Source organism: Crinia signifera, chromosome 7, assembly GCF_055691185.1.
Source record: "Crinia signifera chromosome 7, ASM5569118v1, whole genome shotgun sequence".
Classification (NCBI taxonomy): Eukaryota; Metazoa; Chordata; class Amphibia; order Anura; family Myobatrachidae; genus Crinia; species Crinia signifera.
In genome coordinates, this window is record NC_139223.1 from 88,440,568 (window position 1) to 88,459,138 (window position 18,571).

The 18,571-nt window shown below is 43.6% G+C and overlaps 1 protein-coding gene across 1 annotated transcript in view; it reads left to right on the forward strand.

The window, feature by feature from the left end:
• The window catches only part of ARPC1B (actin related protein 2/3 complex subunit 1B), a 38,727-nt gene extending 27,659 nt beyond the window's left edge, over window positions 1-11,068 (forward strand). The window contains exons 9-11 of the mRNA XM_083153474.1: window positions 4,126-4,322; window positions 7,658-7,748; window positions 9,532-11,068. Coding sequence (XP_083009600.1) covers window positions 4,126-4,322; window positions 7,658-7,748; window positions 9,532-9,570 — 327 coding nt within the window. The 3' untranslated portion in view covers window positions 9,571-11,068. The remainder of the gene's footprint in view (window positions 1-4,125; window positions 4,323-7,657; window positions 7,749-9,531) is intronic.
• The last annotated feature ends 7,503 nt before the right edge of the window (window positions 11,069-18,571 follow it).

Genomic DNA, 18,571 nt, shown 5'->3' on the forward strand with positions numbered 1-18,571 from the left:
TTTTTGGCGCCCCACCCCCCATGAAGGGGCAAGACAATGGACTACAGGCACCACTGGCTGTCAGCTGAGCTGACAGGTGACCCAGGCAGCAGTGAGTGCTGAGCTGGTCCCGCCCTGTACATATCTAATGAGCAGGGACCCAGTGCAGTGAATATTGAATGAGCGGGCCCCCACCCGTGCATATGCACGGGGCAGGGACCCGCTCATTAAATATGCACTGCGCTGGGTCCCTGCTCATTAGATATGCATGGAGCGGGACCAGCTCAGCACTCACTGCTGCCTGGGTCACCTGTCAGCTCAGCTGACAGCCAGTGGTGCCTGTAGTCCATTGTCTTGCCCCTTCATGGGGGGTGGGGCGCCAAAAATTTTTTGGGCAGGGGGTAGAAAGTAAAGTTTCCAGACACCTTGCAGAAAGCATTTTAGTGTATGCGCCATGTTCTCTCATGGGCAGTCCTTGCTTCAGACCACACAGCAGGAATTTAGGAGGCAACCACAGCTACCAACTATTTACAGACTGCTGGACACAAGCTCCACCCTTGCACGAACTGCTGAGGTTGCACAGATGGCTTCACTTCATGTATTATCTGAATCAATATGACATTTTGGTTTGGCGCTGCAGCTAAAGGGTTAATTTTGCAATGCACAATCACTGTTTGTAAGCAGAGGTTTTAGGTACTTGTCAGGACTGTAGACTGTATATATAACTTATACAAGTTATAAAATAAGACTCTTTGGTGCACCACCAACTAATCTATTAAATCAATCTCATGCATATTACATAGGACAAATTGCTGGTTATTTCAAATATAGATCCTATAGCCCCATACACCCTAAACGTCAGGGGCCGTGGCCAATATTATAACAATATCGTCCGCGTATCCCAAAACTGTGTGTACACACTGAACGATATCTGCTGCCAATATAATTTAGCAATGCCACAGGGACCCACTAAACAGGCACGTCATCTGGCTATATAGCCAAGTTGACCCGCATGTTCAGAAGACACCAATCATCATTAACGACACACAGTAGCGCACATCGTTAACAATATTGAGTGTACACACTATACAATATTGTGAACACTATCGTTTAGAAGGCCCTCCGAGTGATATAGATCATATAAGCCCAATACACACTAGAGGATATTGGGAACAATATCTGTAGATATACCATATAACTACCATATAGTTGTGCTCATAAGTTTACATACCCTAGCAGAATTTGTGATTTTCTGTCCATTTGTCAGAGAATATGAATGATAACTCACAAACTTTTCTTTCACTCATGGTTAGTGGTTGGATGAAGCCATTTATTGTCAAACAACTGTGTTTACTCTTTTTAAATCATAATGACAACAGAAACTACCCAAATGACCCTGATCAAAAGTTATGAGCACAACTGTATACCATATAACATATCAGTGAATGCAATGTTACCACACAGCAGACTTCCATTCAAATTACATGCAAAAATCTAATGGGGGTGATTCTGGTTGACCCGCAAAGTTGCAAAATTCTCAGCTTTGCGGATCCTCTAAATGCCGCTCACCGCCTGCACAACCGTCCGCCCACTCTTACACGCTGATTTCCCTGCTCGCATTTGCATGGATGTTTAACCCCTTCCCGACCAGGCCTTTTTTGTTAATTTTTTTTTTTTTCCTCCTTGCGTTCAAATAAGCGTAACTTTTTTAATTTTCCGGCTATAAAGACACATGAGGGCTTTTTTTTTGCGGGACAAGTTGTACTTTTTAATGGTACCATTTACTATACCGTATAATATTCTGGGGAATCAGGAAATAATTCAATGTGGGGTAAAAAAAAAAAAAAACGCCATTCCACAATATTGCGCTGGTTACGTTTTTTTTGGAGTTCATAGTTCGTTTAAAATGATGGGTTATCTTTATTCTATGGGTCGTTACGATTCTGCTGATACCAAACTTATATAGTTTTCGTTATGTTTTACCACTAAAAAAAAAATAGCAACTTTTACGGTTTTTCTAATTTGCGTCGCGTCGCCATGTTCTGCGGCTTATAACTTTTTTATTTTTCCACCTACGGACCTGGGTGAGGGCTCATTTTTTGCGGGCTGAAGTGTACTTTTTAATTAATACCATTATGGGATATGGGCGACTTTCTGATCTTTTTTAATTATTTTTTTTTGGGTAGGCGATGCGACCAATTTTGGCGTTGGGAATTATTTTCCGTTTACGCCTTTAACCGTGCGGGATAACTAATGTTATATTTTAATAGATCGGACTTTTAGGAACGCGGCGATACCAAATATGTTTATTTTTTTATTTTTTATTTATTTTTATTTGTGAAATGGGGAAAGGGGGGTGATTTGAACTTTTAATATTTTTTATTTTTTTTTTATTTTTAAACTTATATATTTTTTTTTTTTTACTTTTACTACAAGGCCCCCTAGTGTACTTGACCACTAGGGGGCGCGATCGCCTGTACTAGGTTCAGCCATAGAGCTCTATGGCTGAACATAGTGACTTTCAGCACTTTCTATTACATCCTGCCTCAGGCAGGATGTAATAGGAATACTGACACGGCCAGCACAGGGGTCTACATTAGACCCCTGGCTACCATGGCAACCGATCGGCACCCTCCGATCTCGCCGCGGGGGGCCCCCATCGGCGCCGGAGGGGGGCGCCCCCCCTCCGATCAGCTATTTAAGCACTGCGGGCGCTTTGCCCGCGGTGCTTAAAGGGTTAAACGGCCACGATCGGCGAACTCGCCGCTCGTGGCCGTGAGAGCAGGTACCTGGCTGTAATATACAGCCATTACCTGCTCTCTTTCAAGCCAGCTCACTCCGTGAGCTGGCTTGATTCCCCCGCAACCGACATATGACGTAAATGTACGTCATATGTCGGGAAGGGGTTAACATAAACATCCATTTGCAGCCTTGGGGGCGAAATCATTCGATGTTCGCCGACCATCGAATGATTTCTACAGCGCTCACAGATCTAAAGGTGTGTGCACATACATCGACATTACTTTCGATTCGATTTGCTTTCGATTTCCCCAATTCCACCCCCTTTCGATTTGGCCTTTGCTTTCCATTCGATTTCACATTCGATCTGCACTTTAGCATTCGATATCGATATTTCCTTGCTTTCCGATATGGAGAAAACAGGAGGGTGTATCGTATCGAATGCAGATTGAAAGCATCTTAAAAACCTATAAAAATTGAAGCGTGTGTACACCCCTCTAGACACCTCTTTAGTGTTGTAGATCTGCGGCGTTTCTGTGCGTGAAGCAGGCGGGCAGTTGACATCATGCCAGCTGCCCGCCCCCGGGACCCACATCATGGGCCCATAAAATGCTGGGCCTTCCCATGGGTGCAACCCCACTCGCCGCTGCCCCCACCCGCACTGCTAGGTGCGAACAGGCTGGCGAATAAGCAATTTGCCACGCCCACACAAACAAGCAGCTGCACATCGCTTCCCTGTGCGAACGTGCAGGGGAGTGAAGAGACCTGAATCAGGGCCAATATGTGTGTCTGATTGGAAATTCTATAAATGGATAATGATTGATGCCATTGGGCCTTATTTTGGTTCATTCTTTCTGACAAAATCCTTCTTAGATGGACAAAACCATGTGCACTGCAGGGGGGACAGATGTAACATGTGCAGAGAGAATTAGATTTGGGTGAGTAATTTTGTTTCTGTGCAGGGAAAATACTGACTGCTTTATTTTTACACTGCAATATAGATCTCACTTTGAAGTAAAACCCCACCCAAATCTAATTCTCTCTGCACATGTTACATCTGCCCACCTTCAGTGCACATGGTTTTGCCCATCTAAGAAGGTTTTTGTCAGAAAGAATGAACCAAAATAAGGCCCATTGTTATTAGCTCCTTCTGTTCCTACTGGATGAAAGAATTATGGATTTACTATAATTAAATTGTTTATGTTACTTCTAGTAATATTAATAAAAAATGTAGCAGACTCTATTACTATACAGTATACAATATTTTCAAACTTGTATAGTTGAATATCTCTGTCTCTTTCTCATAAAAATATTTTATATATTATATATTTTTGTATATACAATAATATTTCGATGTGACCATAAATGGCCAGTCTTCAGGTTCAGTGTTAATTCTTTGCTTCTCAGGGTCATGACTGCTATCCTATCCTGTTTACTTACAATGAAGCGCAGGGAACCCTGACATTTGGTGGGAAACTGGATATTCCGAAGCAGAACTTACAGAAAGGGATGACTGCAAGAGAAAGATTTCAGAACATGGACAAGAAGGCCAGCTCTGATACAAATAATTCCACATTGGAGTCGCTACACAAAAACAGCATTAGGTAAGTAACGGCTCATTAGACAATTCTGCAGTGTGTCTTGTGATTTGGATAATACTAAGAACCTGTATATATCCTTGCTGACAGCTTTTATGAAAAGAAAAGGTGGTCAGTGTTTAACTCCTCACACGTTTCTGTGGGTGTGGTATATTTCCCAGACAGTCAGGATTCCGACAGTCATTACTCAGATGTCGGAATCCCGACTGCACAGTGGGGGGAGCGCAATGAAGCCCCTTGTGGGCTCGCTGTGCTCGCCAAGCTGCGGGCACGGTGGCGAGCTGTGCTCGCCACCTATTTTATTCTTCCTCTATGGGGTCGTGGACCCCCATAAGGGAGCAGTCGGGATTCCAACGTTGGAGTAATGACTGTCGGAATCCCGACTGTCGGGTAGACCGTCCAGCACCCGTTTCTGTGGCTTGGGCATTTCTGGCTAGAATAGTTACTTGTGCATGTTTAAATAAATCATAAAAATATTTGCTGTTGAGGGCACTTTAGGACTGAGGTAAAGAAACATCTACTAAATGTAGAAATTAGGACAACTTAAATGAATGCAATACATGCAACCTTCATAGCACCTATGTGGCTGAAAAACATTTCTGCAATAACATTATTTTAGGGCCAGAACTCCTCACAGAATAGTCAGCCACTGCAAATCTCTGTACATGGTGTTCTTTTACATATTCGCATATGGTTTAGTAGTCTGAGAAATACTAGTTATAGAGTTTGTGGGTTCAGCATCTGGAATGCGAGAATCAAAGTAATAGATAATGGCCTAGTCACATTTTTTTAAAATTAATATTATTATTTTTTTATTTCTTAAAGCAGGACAAAATATGTGTATGGCCGAGGGTCAAATATGTACAGTACGTCTGTACAGATAATATTTGTCAGTCAGAACAATCCTGACCCATTGAAACTAAAGGTGCCCACACACAGTGCTGCCCATACTTTTTAGACTAGATCGCATCACATCTAGTTCAAAATGCTCACTGCTTTAGCATATAACAGGCATTTTGAACTAGATGCAAGCACATTGCACCATGTATGGGCAGCTTTAGGCTGGGTACACACCAGACAGATATGTTGGTGGACCCGCCATCGTACTGACTGGGCGGCCAATCCTACACAATAACCGATCACCCACTCAATGTGTCAGTCCTCTCTTTCAGTTGAGTGGGCATTTGAATTTGCCCACCCAGCTCTAATGTCAGCTATCACAACAAGTGTTACAACTGCAGAGGCACACAGCCAGATGCACCAATATATCAGCCATTGGCTTTGCTGCTCCGACAACATGACATGTCTGTGAACACCGTCAGTCACATACATATTAGGAATACAAACCTGCCAGCAGGCTGGCAATATATCGTCTATTCGCTCAAATGGCAAATATATTGCCTAGTGTTTACCCAGCTCTAGTCTTAATTCCCTAGCACAAGGCTTCTCAACTCATTTACAGGAGAGTTAATTACTGTAATAATGTAAGGATTACATTGGTTATTTCCCACTAGTGTCCAGTTGTTATTCTGCCGAGAATCCATCCCCTTTAATTAAGCATTTTAAAAAATGAGACTTGGAGCTAGCATACGACGAGGCTGTAAGAAAGCAACAAACAGACTTTTAATAGTGGAGATATAAAATTCTCTCAGATTGGTTCTTGGTTCTCGTCTACATTGATATGAATGTGTACGTAATAGGACGTGGTTAATAATGACATTATGAGGGATAAAGCGAGTAAAAGTTGGAGAGAATGGGTGTGATACGGGTTCCTGACATTCAGGACCCTGGAATAATGAACTACCGTGTTTCCCCAATAATAAGACCTACCCCGAAAATAAGCCCTACCCTTGATTTTGGACACTGGTCCAAAATAAGCCCTACCCCGAAAATAAGCCCTATAAAAATTCCCTAAGACAAGTACGGGCACTAACTTCTATAACCACCTCTCCACCCCCGCTAACCCCCTTCACTGCTGCCTTGCTTGTACAGGCTTCTACTGTACTGTAGAAGCCGTTGCAGCTCCTGGTCCCAGGGAGTCACCGCGTACATCACGCAGCTGCTGCACGAAGGGAGCAGTGGTGCAGGCCGAATCCAAGAAGAAGAACTGGAAAGTGCTGTATTGTGGGTGAGGAGCAGGACTCGGGGCATGTTACTTTAAAAGGAGAAATGGGGGCTGTGTAAGAAGGACTGGGGGCATCTGTTTTTTTGACATTTGCTGTCAATGTTAATTAAAATAAGCTCTACCCTGAAAATAAGCTCTATGGTGTTTTTTGTTGGAGAAAAAAAATAAGACAGTGTCTTATTATTGGGAAAACACGATATAAACAGTCCTCAACTGGTCCTGATTAAGGCTTACAGACACCTAGAGTGGAAAACACAATTATAGCCCCCATTTACACCCCATATGAGGAGCATAAAGGAAACTTCTGGAAATTAGGCGGAAAGATAATTATATGCAGCTCTCCAGCCAACCCAAGGGTATTGAATACAATGTGCTTTGTGCTTAAAGGTTTTAACAGTGAGTTACATTGGTATCAGTCAGTTGGAACATTTTATACCTTTCCCACCAACACCACCTCTGGACTGCCTACAAACAATAAATCTGTACAGCGGATTTATCTTATAGTTCATAGTTGCTTACCTTAATAATTCCTCTGCAGAAGATGCCCAGACAGGAGAAACAGGTGGCCGGCTATGAGGGTGGGGCTGGGCTAATAGTGTCATCAGCTCCCCCTATCCTCGTGGGAAAATTGACACAATTGGAGCATTTCATGATTAGCATAGAATCGCATCTTTAGGCTACATCCCTTTCATCAGGACCACAGGTTCACTGTATTTATCTCCCCATTCTGCCCACTTCATTAGGAAGTGAGCAGATAGCGGTTAGGGTGCTGTGGCTAGGATCTAGGAGAATAGGCAAATATGTTATATGCACAGTTTAAGAGGTGCCCACAGACAAGGTTTATACAGTGTACTAACCTTTTGCTGGACTGTCTAGTTCTGCTCATACTGTATTTCAATTTCCTTATACTTTTGTCTTGGACCTCAGTTATGGGCCAGATTCTCTAAGCTTCAAAAGTGAGAAAATGGAGAGTGATAAACAGCCAGCCAATCAGCTCCTGCCTGACATTTTTCAAACACAGTCTGAGACATGGCAGGTAGTAGCTGATTGGCTGGCTGTTTATCACTCTCCATTTTATCACTTTCGAAGCTTAGAGAATCTGGCCCACAGTCCTTATATTATCAGTTTGCATAGACTTCCATGGAGTGTAGATCAGTTTATTATTGCTTTTGTTAATGGAACTGCTTAAAGCATATATTATATACATTCTTTACAGTCAAATCTCTGTGCTGAGTGGAGGGAAAGCAAAGTGTACCAAATTTTGTACCACTGGAATGGACGGAGGGATGTGTATTTGGGACGTAAAGGTGAGCGGCACATTTTATGTATCTTTAGGTTTATCTTCACTGTTTTGTTTGTTGATTTATTTTAAATGCGCTATCTGTCAGACCATCGGTCAGCAGATTTCATCACACATGCTTGGAAAATCAAATCAAAGATCGTTATAATTTTATGGTGTTTTAAAGTGTTGTCATACAACTACTGAAATGATAATTGCTCAGAGCAATTATTAATGTGCAGGAATGGCTGGAAACGTGTATCCATAGTGTATGGCCAATATCTGTAATACACTCCCAATGATTGGAGGAAATAGAATTTCTAGAAATTCAACCATAGTGGAGTCCCTCCACCTGGGTGTGGGTTGTTAGGTCTACACCAACTATGTCGACAAGCATCGGGTCGACACCACTAGGTCAACAGGCAGCAAAGTCGACATGAGTTTTTAGGTTGACACAAGCATTAGGTCGACATGGGCTGGGTCAACAGTCAAAAGCTCGACATGGGGTTTTTCACAGTTTTTTTACCCGGATGTCGACACAGTCAACATGGACACAGTTTGAAGTGCACCGCATCCCCTCGCATTCTCCGGGCACGGTGCCTCCCTACGCTCGGCACACTATTTTATTCTCCCACCATGCCATAGTGGATGGTAGGGCATGAAATACCGCCTGTCGGCTCAAAAACAGTGAAATACCCCATGTCGACCTTTTGACTGTCGACCTAGACCAATGTCGAACTAGACACATGTCAATCTAAACCCATGTCGACCTTGCTGCCTGTCGACCTAATGGTGTCGACCTAGTTGGTGTAGACCTAATGACCGTATCCCCTCCACCTGCACTACATTGCAGATTTATACTTGGTAGATATTGCACATTATATTCTTATTTCCCATTCTATGCTCTCAACCAACTCCTTGTTATTGTGGACCTTATAGCTATGCAGATGACCTCGCTCCCCCACTAGATGAGTGTATGTTGGAGGAGCACTAACAAAACGTTATTATGGGGCCCACAAAGGTCTAGTTACACCTCTGTATGTTCCTTTAGAACAAATAACATAAGTTGTATTTAATTTATTCATATATACTGTACTTTGTGTTAATATTGGCTGATTTGCTATATTCACCCATCCTATATAACATCCTCTGAGATTTTCTTTTTGAAGATATACATGTAACTAATTCTGTAACTTTATATCTATTGATGGGCATAACCAGAACTTTGTTGGCCCCGTAACAACATATAGAAAAGGCCCCTGTCCCAATGCTTCTTGAAAGATACTTCTTTCTGCTGTAAATTCATTTAAACCATAGCAGTGCCCTAGCTAATGTTATGCCCCATAGCAGTGCCCCAGATTATTTTATGAACCATCATAGTTCCCTAGTTTACATGATGTCACAGTGTAGGGCTACCAGTACACAGTATACAATATTCAGAATTCCCATTATGTCAGAAAGTGTCCCCAGTTAATATATATTATATAACATTATAGTGCCTTCGGCCTTACAATGAGCAGATACCCACTGACAAAATGACAGTGCCCTCCAATTTTATTGATGCCACAATATAGTTCCCTTTACCACTATAACATCCACTGCACTCTCCTTTCACTGAAAATGTAATGTCACAGCAGTCAGGCAGGGCAGTGGATCAGACCAAGTTGTTAGCAGTCAAATATATACAAGCTAAGCTTTATATATATTTTCAGGGAAGATGAGGATACTTGTGACGTATAAATGGCTCTTTTTCTTGAATCGTAGTCTGTACAATAACATTTCAAAATTCCATTTTCTACATTCTCTTTTAGAGTCTGGAATCTGCAATGAAAAATCTGAAAATAATGTAAGCAGCATGGGCAAACATCATGGCGCAGAAGGCGTGCTTATAAACCTCAAGCTATTTTTAATAAATCAATTAAATTTCTATACTGTTATTTGCTTCTTGGCAGAAAGTATAGTTTGATATTTACCGCATAAGTAACTTTGTTTTACCTAATTTGTGTTACCTAATAAAATGTTGGCTTCAGCAAGTCTAGTAAACACGGAGAGATTTTGTGCTGTTTTCTAAGCAATCTGACTACATTGCTTAGAAAGTAAGCACAGATCTCTCTGTGTTTATACCCCTGAGAGATCACTATGAGCTTGCTAACTAAGTCAGTACGTGCAGTCAAAATCTAGTCAAATTGCTTCGTAAGTGACTGCAAATCTCTCTGTGTGTACAGAATGAGAGATTGTGATCGCAATCTCTCATTCTGAACCACTACCTTTTTTTCTGCTTAAGCAAAATTGCTTTGCAAAATGGCTTAGCACAAATCTCTGCATGTGTATGTGCTCTAGACACTGCAGCAGATTTGCAGCAGATTAATGCTACTTTTTCAGGTTTTTCAAAATATGAATCCAATATCAATTTAATAACATGTTACTAAAGCTATGTACACACGGGGGCGATTTCAGCACATATTGCTGGCAATATGGTCACTGAGCAAATTACCAGGAGCGCGCTCCCACGGCCAGCCCTTCATGGTCGCAGGAGCAGGCTCCTCCGATTATGGCTAAAACTTGCTGGTTACTGGTGCACAATGTACTGTGCACCATCGACCAGCGATTTCTAGTCAAAATGAGGTAGAGACAGAAGAGCTTGCAATTTTCAGCCAAAATCGGTGGTCGCTGATGAAAACGGTACACTGAGCAATATATTGCTTAGAGCTATTGCCATAACACTGAGCAATATATTGCTGAGCGATTTTAAGCCAAAATCACTCCGCTACCAAATTGCACTGTGTGTACACAGCTTATAACTCATAGAAATCAGACACCAGCATACATCAGTACTAATTAAATAAATCTGTATGTCATACAACCACACAAAGCGTGTATTTCCTGAACCCTGACAAATTAGCTACTTACTCAGACCAAGTGGTTCCCAAACTGTGTGCCTAGGCAATCAGTGTGACGCAAGGCTGTTGAACGGGTGCCTTGAGTTGGTAGTCCAGTGCAAAATAACCTGGTTTTTGGTCAATGTACAGTAATAGGATAAATCAGCACAGGTGGCTGTGAATCATAAAATATGTGGACAAAGAAAAGCAATAACCTTTCCACCGCCCCATAACTAAACCTAAGGAGGACAGATAAGTCCAAATTACTAAATATAATCATTTTTACTGAGTTTCTTAATAAGACACTTTTGATTCTATTGCGCTTTCATTGAAGTTTGGGAACCACTGGCTCCGCCGATTTTGATAAATGTTTGCTGTTAAGGGAAAAACATTGCTGGATAGTTATTTTCTGCAACATTATCTATTAATGTTTTATTTGGCAATAAAGAAATAAATTAAATAAACACTGTTTCATTTGCACCGTCTTATTTCTGGGTTGATTTACATGGCCGAGTAAAGCACAGGACCAGCTTAATTAGCACATAATATAACTCATGGGATGGATTGCCATCCTTTTTTCCATCAGTGGTATCTTTTCTAGTATCGGGGGCAGCCGGCACTCAGCTCGATAACAATTTCTTTGGCCCTGTGCCATCGGAAGCGTCCAGCTCATGCTGGACCAATAAACATGAATCAGCGGCACTCGTGGCTTAGATTAGAAAAGACAACACAGCCGTGGCTCAGTTGACATTTCAGCCTTTAAGCTTTTTTTTCAAAACAGCTTACATAACAAAACCGTCTACACTCACCTCTTAAGTAGTGCAGGACCACAGTGTTGTGCACGGGCAGCGGGCACTTCTGGAAACCTGTTTGTCGGCGCCTGTCAGTGATGTCACTGGCTAATGGACGGTTGCCGCAGCACCTAAGGCACAATGTGGCCTCACATAGAGAGAGGTTGTACTGTCAAGCATCCTTGACAAAGGGAGGAGACTCCCGAAAAGCATTGGCGGCCATTGGGAAGTCGCCGCTCTGCATACTGTGTCAGAGTGTGTCCCAATTTTACGTTGTAGCACTGTGGCACATATGTGTCATAGTGGTACAACATAAAATTGTGAAAGAATACTGCACACTCTATCAGCGGACACTTCATTCCTAACTGCTGGGAAGGCCCAGTAAATAATGACTTATAGCCATATATGGCTTAAAGCCACCATTTATCAGTTTGAATGTGTATTTTTGGCCTAATTTTTACAACGACATTACATAATATTAGTGTGGACTGTATCCATACCCGAGTGAATTTTAGATTGTCTAGTATATAAACTGGTCTATTAGTATGTTTTAATATTGATTTTTTATCGTTTGTTATATTCATCTTATATATGATATTAAATCATACCTCCCAACACGACCCTCTCCAGGAGGGACACATTGCTCTGTTTCTGGACTTCCCTGGTAATGTATGATTGCCATCACCTGTTTCACACAGGTTAATTGATCAGAAAGGTGCTTCAACACAGGTGATGGCAATCATTAATTAAGGGAGAAGTCCAGAAACAGAGCAATATGTCCCTCCTGGAGAGGGTCATGTTGGGAGGTATGTATTAAATTATTATTAATTATATTAAATATTGTTATTATTAATTTAAATCCATTGGTGTACAGTTCACACGCGCATTCTTTCCACAACCAATTGTCTGAGCACTAGAGCACTCAGACACCACTGGCCCCATGTCTATTATTCTTCTGTCGGCTAAACTCAGGGGTACTGCTACCATGGTACATCGCAATCTCTCTATTGTAATCTGACTGTATCTCTGATGCTCATGTCACTTGATTATTCTAACTGGTACCTATATCCAAACACTAATCCTACTAGTCTATACCTGTTATGTCTGTTTCTCTTTCCATGTATATCACCACTAGGGGCATCAGGCACCTGTGGACTAATCTCTCTGTCGCCAGACTCTGAGGTATCAGGTGCCTGATGATTGGAGGCAATCTGCTCAATTGGACACCTGTGAGCGGTCTATTTAGTCCTCCCCAGACCAGCACTCAGGGCTGGTCATTGTTCTATGTTCCTGTTGTGGAAAGGAGTGTTTCCCTATCTGCCTTGTATCCTGTGCCTCGTGTATTGTGCCTCAGCCTCAGCCTTTTACAGCCAATACCTTGTGTCCTGTGCCTTGTATCCTGTGCCTTGTGTATTGTGCCTCAGCCTCAGCCTTCTACAGCCGTTGCCTCGTATCCTGTGCCTCGTGTATTGTGCCTCAGCCTTCTACAGCCGTTGCCTCGTGTCTTGTGCCTCAGCCTCCTACAGCCGTTGCCTTGTGTCCTGTGCCTCGTGTATTGTGCCTCAGCTTCCTACAGCCTGTGCCTCGTGTCCTGTGTCTCATGTCTTGTGCCTCGTGCCTCAGCCTAAGCCTCAGCCAACTGCTGGACCGCCTGCATCTGTACCCGGTACCTCTGTGTTTATTCTGCTATCCAGCCACTTCGTATTTTGTTTCATAAAGTTTGTTCTTGTTTTCTGCATCAGTTCCTGTGTTCTTCGGTTTTTCAATAAAACACCCCGCATTCCCCTGCATCAGTTTGTTCGTTGGTTTTGTTTTTCCTGGAGCACCAAGGGTTAACCTAACAATACCCCAGCCATGCACCATATTGTTTTATATTCTACCTTTTTTGATCACCTAGCTCGCCTGCCTCACTGTCTCACTATAATATGAGGTGACTTTAATACTACAATAGATCCCACACAAACAAGTCCTGCTAACCTATTTAAACACCTTCCTTCACAACTTTCTCTCAATGACCTTTGTTAACCTTCATCACTGTATCGTAACCTTCCAGCTTCAGTATTAGTGCCTCACTTTTGACCACACAAGACAGGGCTACCCTCTTTCCCCCCTCTTGTTTGCCCTTCAGATGGAACATCTAGCTGCTTGGATCAGGCCTATACGGGGTGATTTAAGCCCAAAATCTAAACTAAGCCAAAACTTCTGAGGAAACCATCAAAATATATGCCGGAGAAACGCATCAAGGGACCCCCATATGTGTATTGACACTATTGATTTATCAGTGAGACATTTCTTCTTCCATCGTGTTGGTGTTTTCCATAAGCTGCTATGCAAGTCACCGAAGAGTGAAGCCCTCAACTCCGCAGCCGTACAGGTGCTGTGTTTCAAGCCTGCCAGCTGAGACCAGAGATCCTTTGGAAGCTACCAATGCACAGATTTATCATCAGTTATTGACCTTTAAAAAAATTTACACTGTGAGAAGTTCCCGGTCTCTGCAGATGCCTGAGGCTATGCATCGATAATCTTGCTTTCCGTGGAAAGTGGACTGATATTAGCCGTATACGACCATGTTGCCCTGTTAACAAAGGGGTTTCCTCCCTCCCCTTCCTGACAGGGATCAGTCACAGTTGCCCTGTGTGGTGTTTGTCATACGGCGCTTGCTGAAGTCTGCTACTGCAGAGTCATTCTCTTCAGCTCGCTGTACCTGAAGCTTGCTATTGGAGTTACACTGAATTCCCGCTACTGTTCAGTTACATTACTGGTTTATATTTGCCTGTAAAATCAAACTATATTTGGTCTTCACTTATACCATCATAAGATATACAGTTGTGTTAAGTTTACATACCCTAGCAGAAGCAGAAGATGGGGAAAGCAAAAGAATTGTCAAAGGATCTGCAGGAAAAGGTAATTGAACTGTATAAAACAGGAAAGGGATATAAAAAGATATCCAAGCAATTGAGAATGGCAATTAGCAGTGTTCAAACTCTAATTAAGAAGTGGAAAATGAGGGATTCTGTGGAAACCAAATCATGGTCAGGTAGACCAACAAAAATTTCAGCCACAACTGCCAGGAACATTTTTTGGGATGCAAAGAAAAATCCACAAATAACTTCAGCTGAAATACAGGACTCTCTGAAAAAAAGTGGTGTGGTTGTTTCAAGATGCACAATAAGGAGGCATGTGAAGTAAAATGGGCTGCCTATTCCAGTAGCCAGAAGAAGGCCATTACTAAGCAAATGCCACAAAGCATCCCGCCTACAATACTCCAAACAGCACAGAGACAAGCCTCAAAACTTCTGGAACAAAGTCATTTGGAGTGATGAGACCAAAATTGAATTTTTTGGCAACAACCATAAATGTTACATTTGGAGAGGAGTCAACCAGGCCTATGATGAAAGGTACACCATTCCTACTGTGAAACACGGAGGTGGATCGCTGATGTTTCGGGGATGTGTGAGCTACAAAGGCACTGGAAACTTGGTCAAAATTGATGGCAAGATGAATGCAGCATGTTGTCAGAAAATACTGGAGGAAAATTTGCACTCATCAGCCTGGATGCTGCGCATGGGACGTACTTGGATGTTCCAACATGACAATGATCCAAAACAAAAGGCCAAATCGACCTGTCATTGGCTACAGCAGAATAAAGTGAAGGTTTTGGAGTGGCCATCTCAGTCTCCTGACCTCAGTATCATTGAGCCACTCTGGGGAGATCTCAAACTTGCAGTTCATGCAAGACAGCCCAAGAATTTACAGGAACGAGCAGGGCCCTCCTACCTCATGTCGGTTTGTATCTACCCAGTTTGTTTAATCACTGTTGTTTCACCAATTGTAAAGCGCAACGGAATATGCTGCGCTATATAAGAAACTGTAAATAAATAAATAAGGAACTGGAGGCTCTTTGCCAAGAACAATGGGTAGCTTTACCATTTGAGAAAATAAAAAGCCTCATCCACAACTACCACAAAAGACTTCAAGCTGTCATTGATGTTAAAGGGGGGAATGCACGGTATTAAGAACTGGGGTATGTAAACTATTGATCAGGGTCATTTGAGTAGTTTCTGTTGTCATTATGATTTAAAAAGAGTAAAGACCGTTGTTTGACAATAAATGGCTTTACGCAACCACTAACCATGAGTGAAAGAAAAGTTTGTGAGTTATCATTCATATTCTCTGACAAATGGCCAGAAAATCACAAATTCTGCTAGGGTATGTAAACTTATGAGCACAACTGTATACTATATACTGTATATATGCATCTAAAGACTGTGTAGACTGCTTAATTAACATCAGGTATAGCGTTATTTGGCTTTCTAAACAGTCAGAGACATTACGTGAAACCATCTGAAGTGGAAAAATTTTATTAATAAAATCTTTACCTGCAAAAGGAAAGTAAATTCCTAAAGGAAATTCTGCTAATTGGAATCACTAATCATCTGTGAGCTTGATACAATTGCTTTTGGATTATCATCTTGTGCTTCAATAGAAGTTAATAATTTCTCTGAAGATGGGGTGTTTAATGTTCCACTGGATTAGTGTCATTATTAAGTTTTAAATGAGGCTTTTGCCTTTAAGTATTATTGATATTTTTAGTAATGAATTGTTTTAGTGTGGTACCAAATAAATTATTATTATTTTTTTTTTAATCGAAACTGTGTCATATGCTCTCTGTGTTCTATCATTATTTGTGGTATAATCAGTGCTCAAAGTGGGTCGGTATACAACGGTATGGTATACCGGCACTTCACTTCAAGCACTGATTTTTGTATTTTTTCCCCCTTACTCCCGATCACTTTGGTCAGCAGTGATCAGGAGGATCGTGGAACCCGTTCTGCGCTATTGAGCGGCATTCACCTTTACTGTGTGTGTATCTCCTCGCATTCCAACCCACGCAGCCAGTGGTCCGTGGTCCCCATCCTCCCTTGTGCTAGGTCTGCCTGCTCATGCCCCCTAGCCCGGAACCTGTACCCTCACCCCTCACATTCCCACGCAGCCGGGTGTCTGTGTCTCCATTCCCCATATGCCCGCTCACCTGTCCGACGGTGTCTGCCTGCAGTGGGGATGGAGCGTTGGGCAAGGGACTGAGCTGCTGGGTCAGGGGAAGAAGCTTACAGTATCTGGGGGGGGGGGGGGTCAGCGCGCTGCTGATGCTGGGAGCCATATGGAGGACTGAAGCAACTGTTGTGTCGGAAGCAGCCAGGTAGAGGGGTAATGGGAGGCAGTCATTTGACACCAGGCTACAGTACTCTGTGCCCGCTAGATGCCACCCACTGCCCTGCGTACTCATCTGTCCTGGCATCGTGTCCGCTGCCTAGAAGGCAGACCTTTCCCCCTGCGAGAAGTTGCCCCTTAGCTCCAAGCCTCCTGACTGTAACAAGGAGCAGGAGCTGCAGCAAGCACCTGTAGACAGCTCTTCTCAGGCACTGCAGTGAGACTCGACACCATAGCAGGTTTGCTTCTCGCCTGCCTGGGGCTACATGCGTGGTGGAGGGGTGACACGGTGCATTTTTAATAAGTGGACAAATGAGCTATCACTGTCTTCCCTCCCCATGTCCCCCCTCTCTCCATATGTCTGTCACTCTAACCATCTCTCCCATGTCTCTCTTCCTCTCTCTGCCCATGTCGCTCTGCTATTCTGCCCCTCTGCACATGTCACTCTGCCCTTCTCTGCCTATGTCACTCTGCACCTCTCTGCTCTTGTATTTCTGCTCCTTCTGCCTATATCTCTCTGCCTATATCTCTCTGCCCATGTCACTCTGCCATTGTGCCCATGTCACTCTGCCTATGTCTCTCTGCCCCTCTCGGCCTATGTCTCTCTTCCTCTCTGCCCATTTCTCTCTGCCGTTCTGCCCGTTACTCTGCCCATGTCACTCTGCCATTCTGCCCCTCTTTGCCCATGTCACTCTGCCCCTATCTGCCTCTCTCCCTATGTCTCTTCCTCTCTCCCTTGTCTCTCTTCCTCTCTCCCTTGTCTCTCTTCCTCTCTCTGCCCATTTCTCTCTGCTGTTCTGCCCCTCTCTGCCCATGTCACACTGCCCGTATCTGCCTCTTCTACTATGTCTCTCTTCCTCTCTCCCATGTCTCTCTTCCTCTCTGCCCCTGTCACTCTGCCATTCTGCCCCTCTCTGCCCCTGTCACTCTGGCCCTATCTGCCTCTCTCCCATGTCTCTCTTCCTCTCTCTGCCCATGTCTCTCTGCTGTTCTGCCCCTCTCTGCCCCTGTCACTTTGCCCCTCTCTGCCTCTCTCCCTATGTATCTCTTCCTCTCTCTGACCATGTCTCTGTGTCCATGTCTCTCTCTGCTGTTCTGCCCCTCTCTGTCCATGTCACTCTTCCCCTCTCTCCCTATGTCACTCTTCCGCTATGCCCATGTCTCTCTGCAGTTCTGCCCCTGTCACTCTGCCCATGTCTGACTGCCGTTCTGCTCATGTCACTCTGCCCCTATCTGCCTCTCTCCTTATGTCTCTCTTCCTCTCTGCCATGTCTCTCTGCCGTTTTGTCCATGTCACTCTGCCTCTCTCCCCATGTCTCTCCGCCCCTCTCTCCCCATGTCCTTTTTGTTCGGCTCTCATCATGTCTCTCTGTCCCAAAATATAGAAGCTTTGCTCAGTATGAGCTGACATTAGGGCGGGTACGCCACCAACAGTTATCTTGTCTCCGGGCAGCTAGGATAAAGTTATGCCACACAATCAGGGATAGCCTGACGCTGTAAGAGCGACTGTGCAGGGCCATGCAGTAAACAGCAGCAGGTCAGTGTTCCCATAGTCTGCTCCATCCATATCCAGCTCATTGTCTTCACCATTACAGACCCCCCCATCCCAGTCTCTCCCATAATGCCAGTTCAGTGCCTCCCTTCTTTCTTCCCATAACTAGCCAGAGTCTCCCTTATTACCCACTGCCTCTTCCTTTCACCCTGTGCCTCTCCATCCTTCACTGCATCTACCTGTCACCCTTTACCTCTCCATGTCACCCTCTACCTCCCCATGCTGTCTCTCCTCATTGCCCTCTATGGCCCATTCCCTGTTGTCAACTAATGCTTGTCCCTAACCCCTATTGCGAGGCCACTCCCACATTTTGTGTGTTTTGTAATTATGTGTGTGGGCTGGAGGGTGTATGGGGGGGGGGGGGGGGGGAGTGTTGTTACCTACTATTGTGAAGTTAGCTCTATACAGTGGTACAACT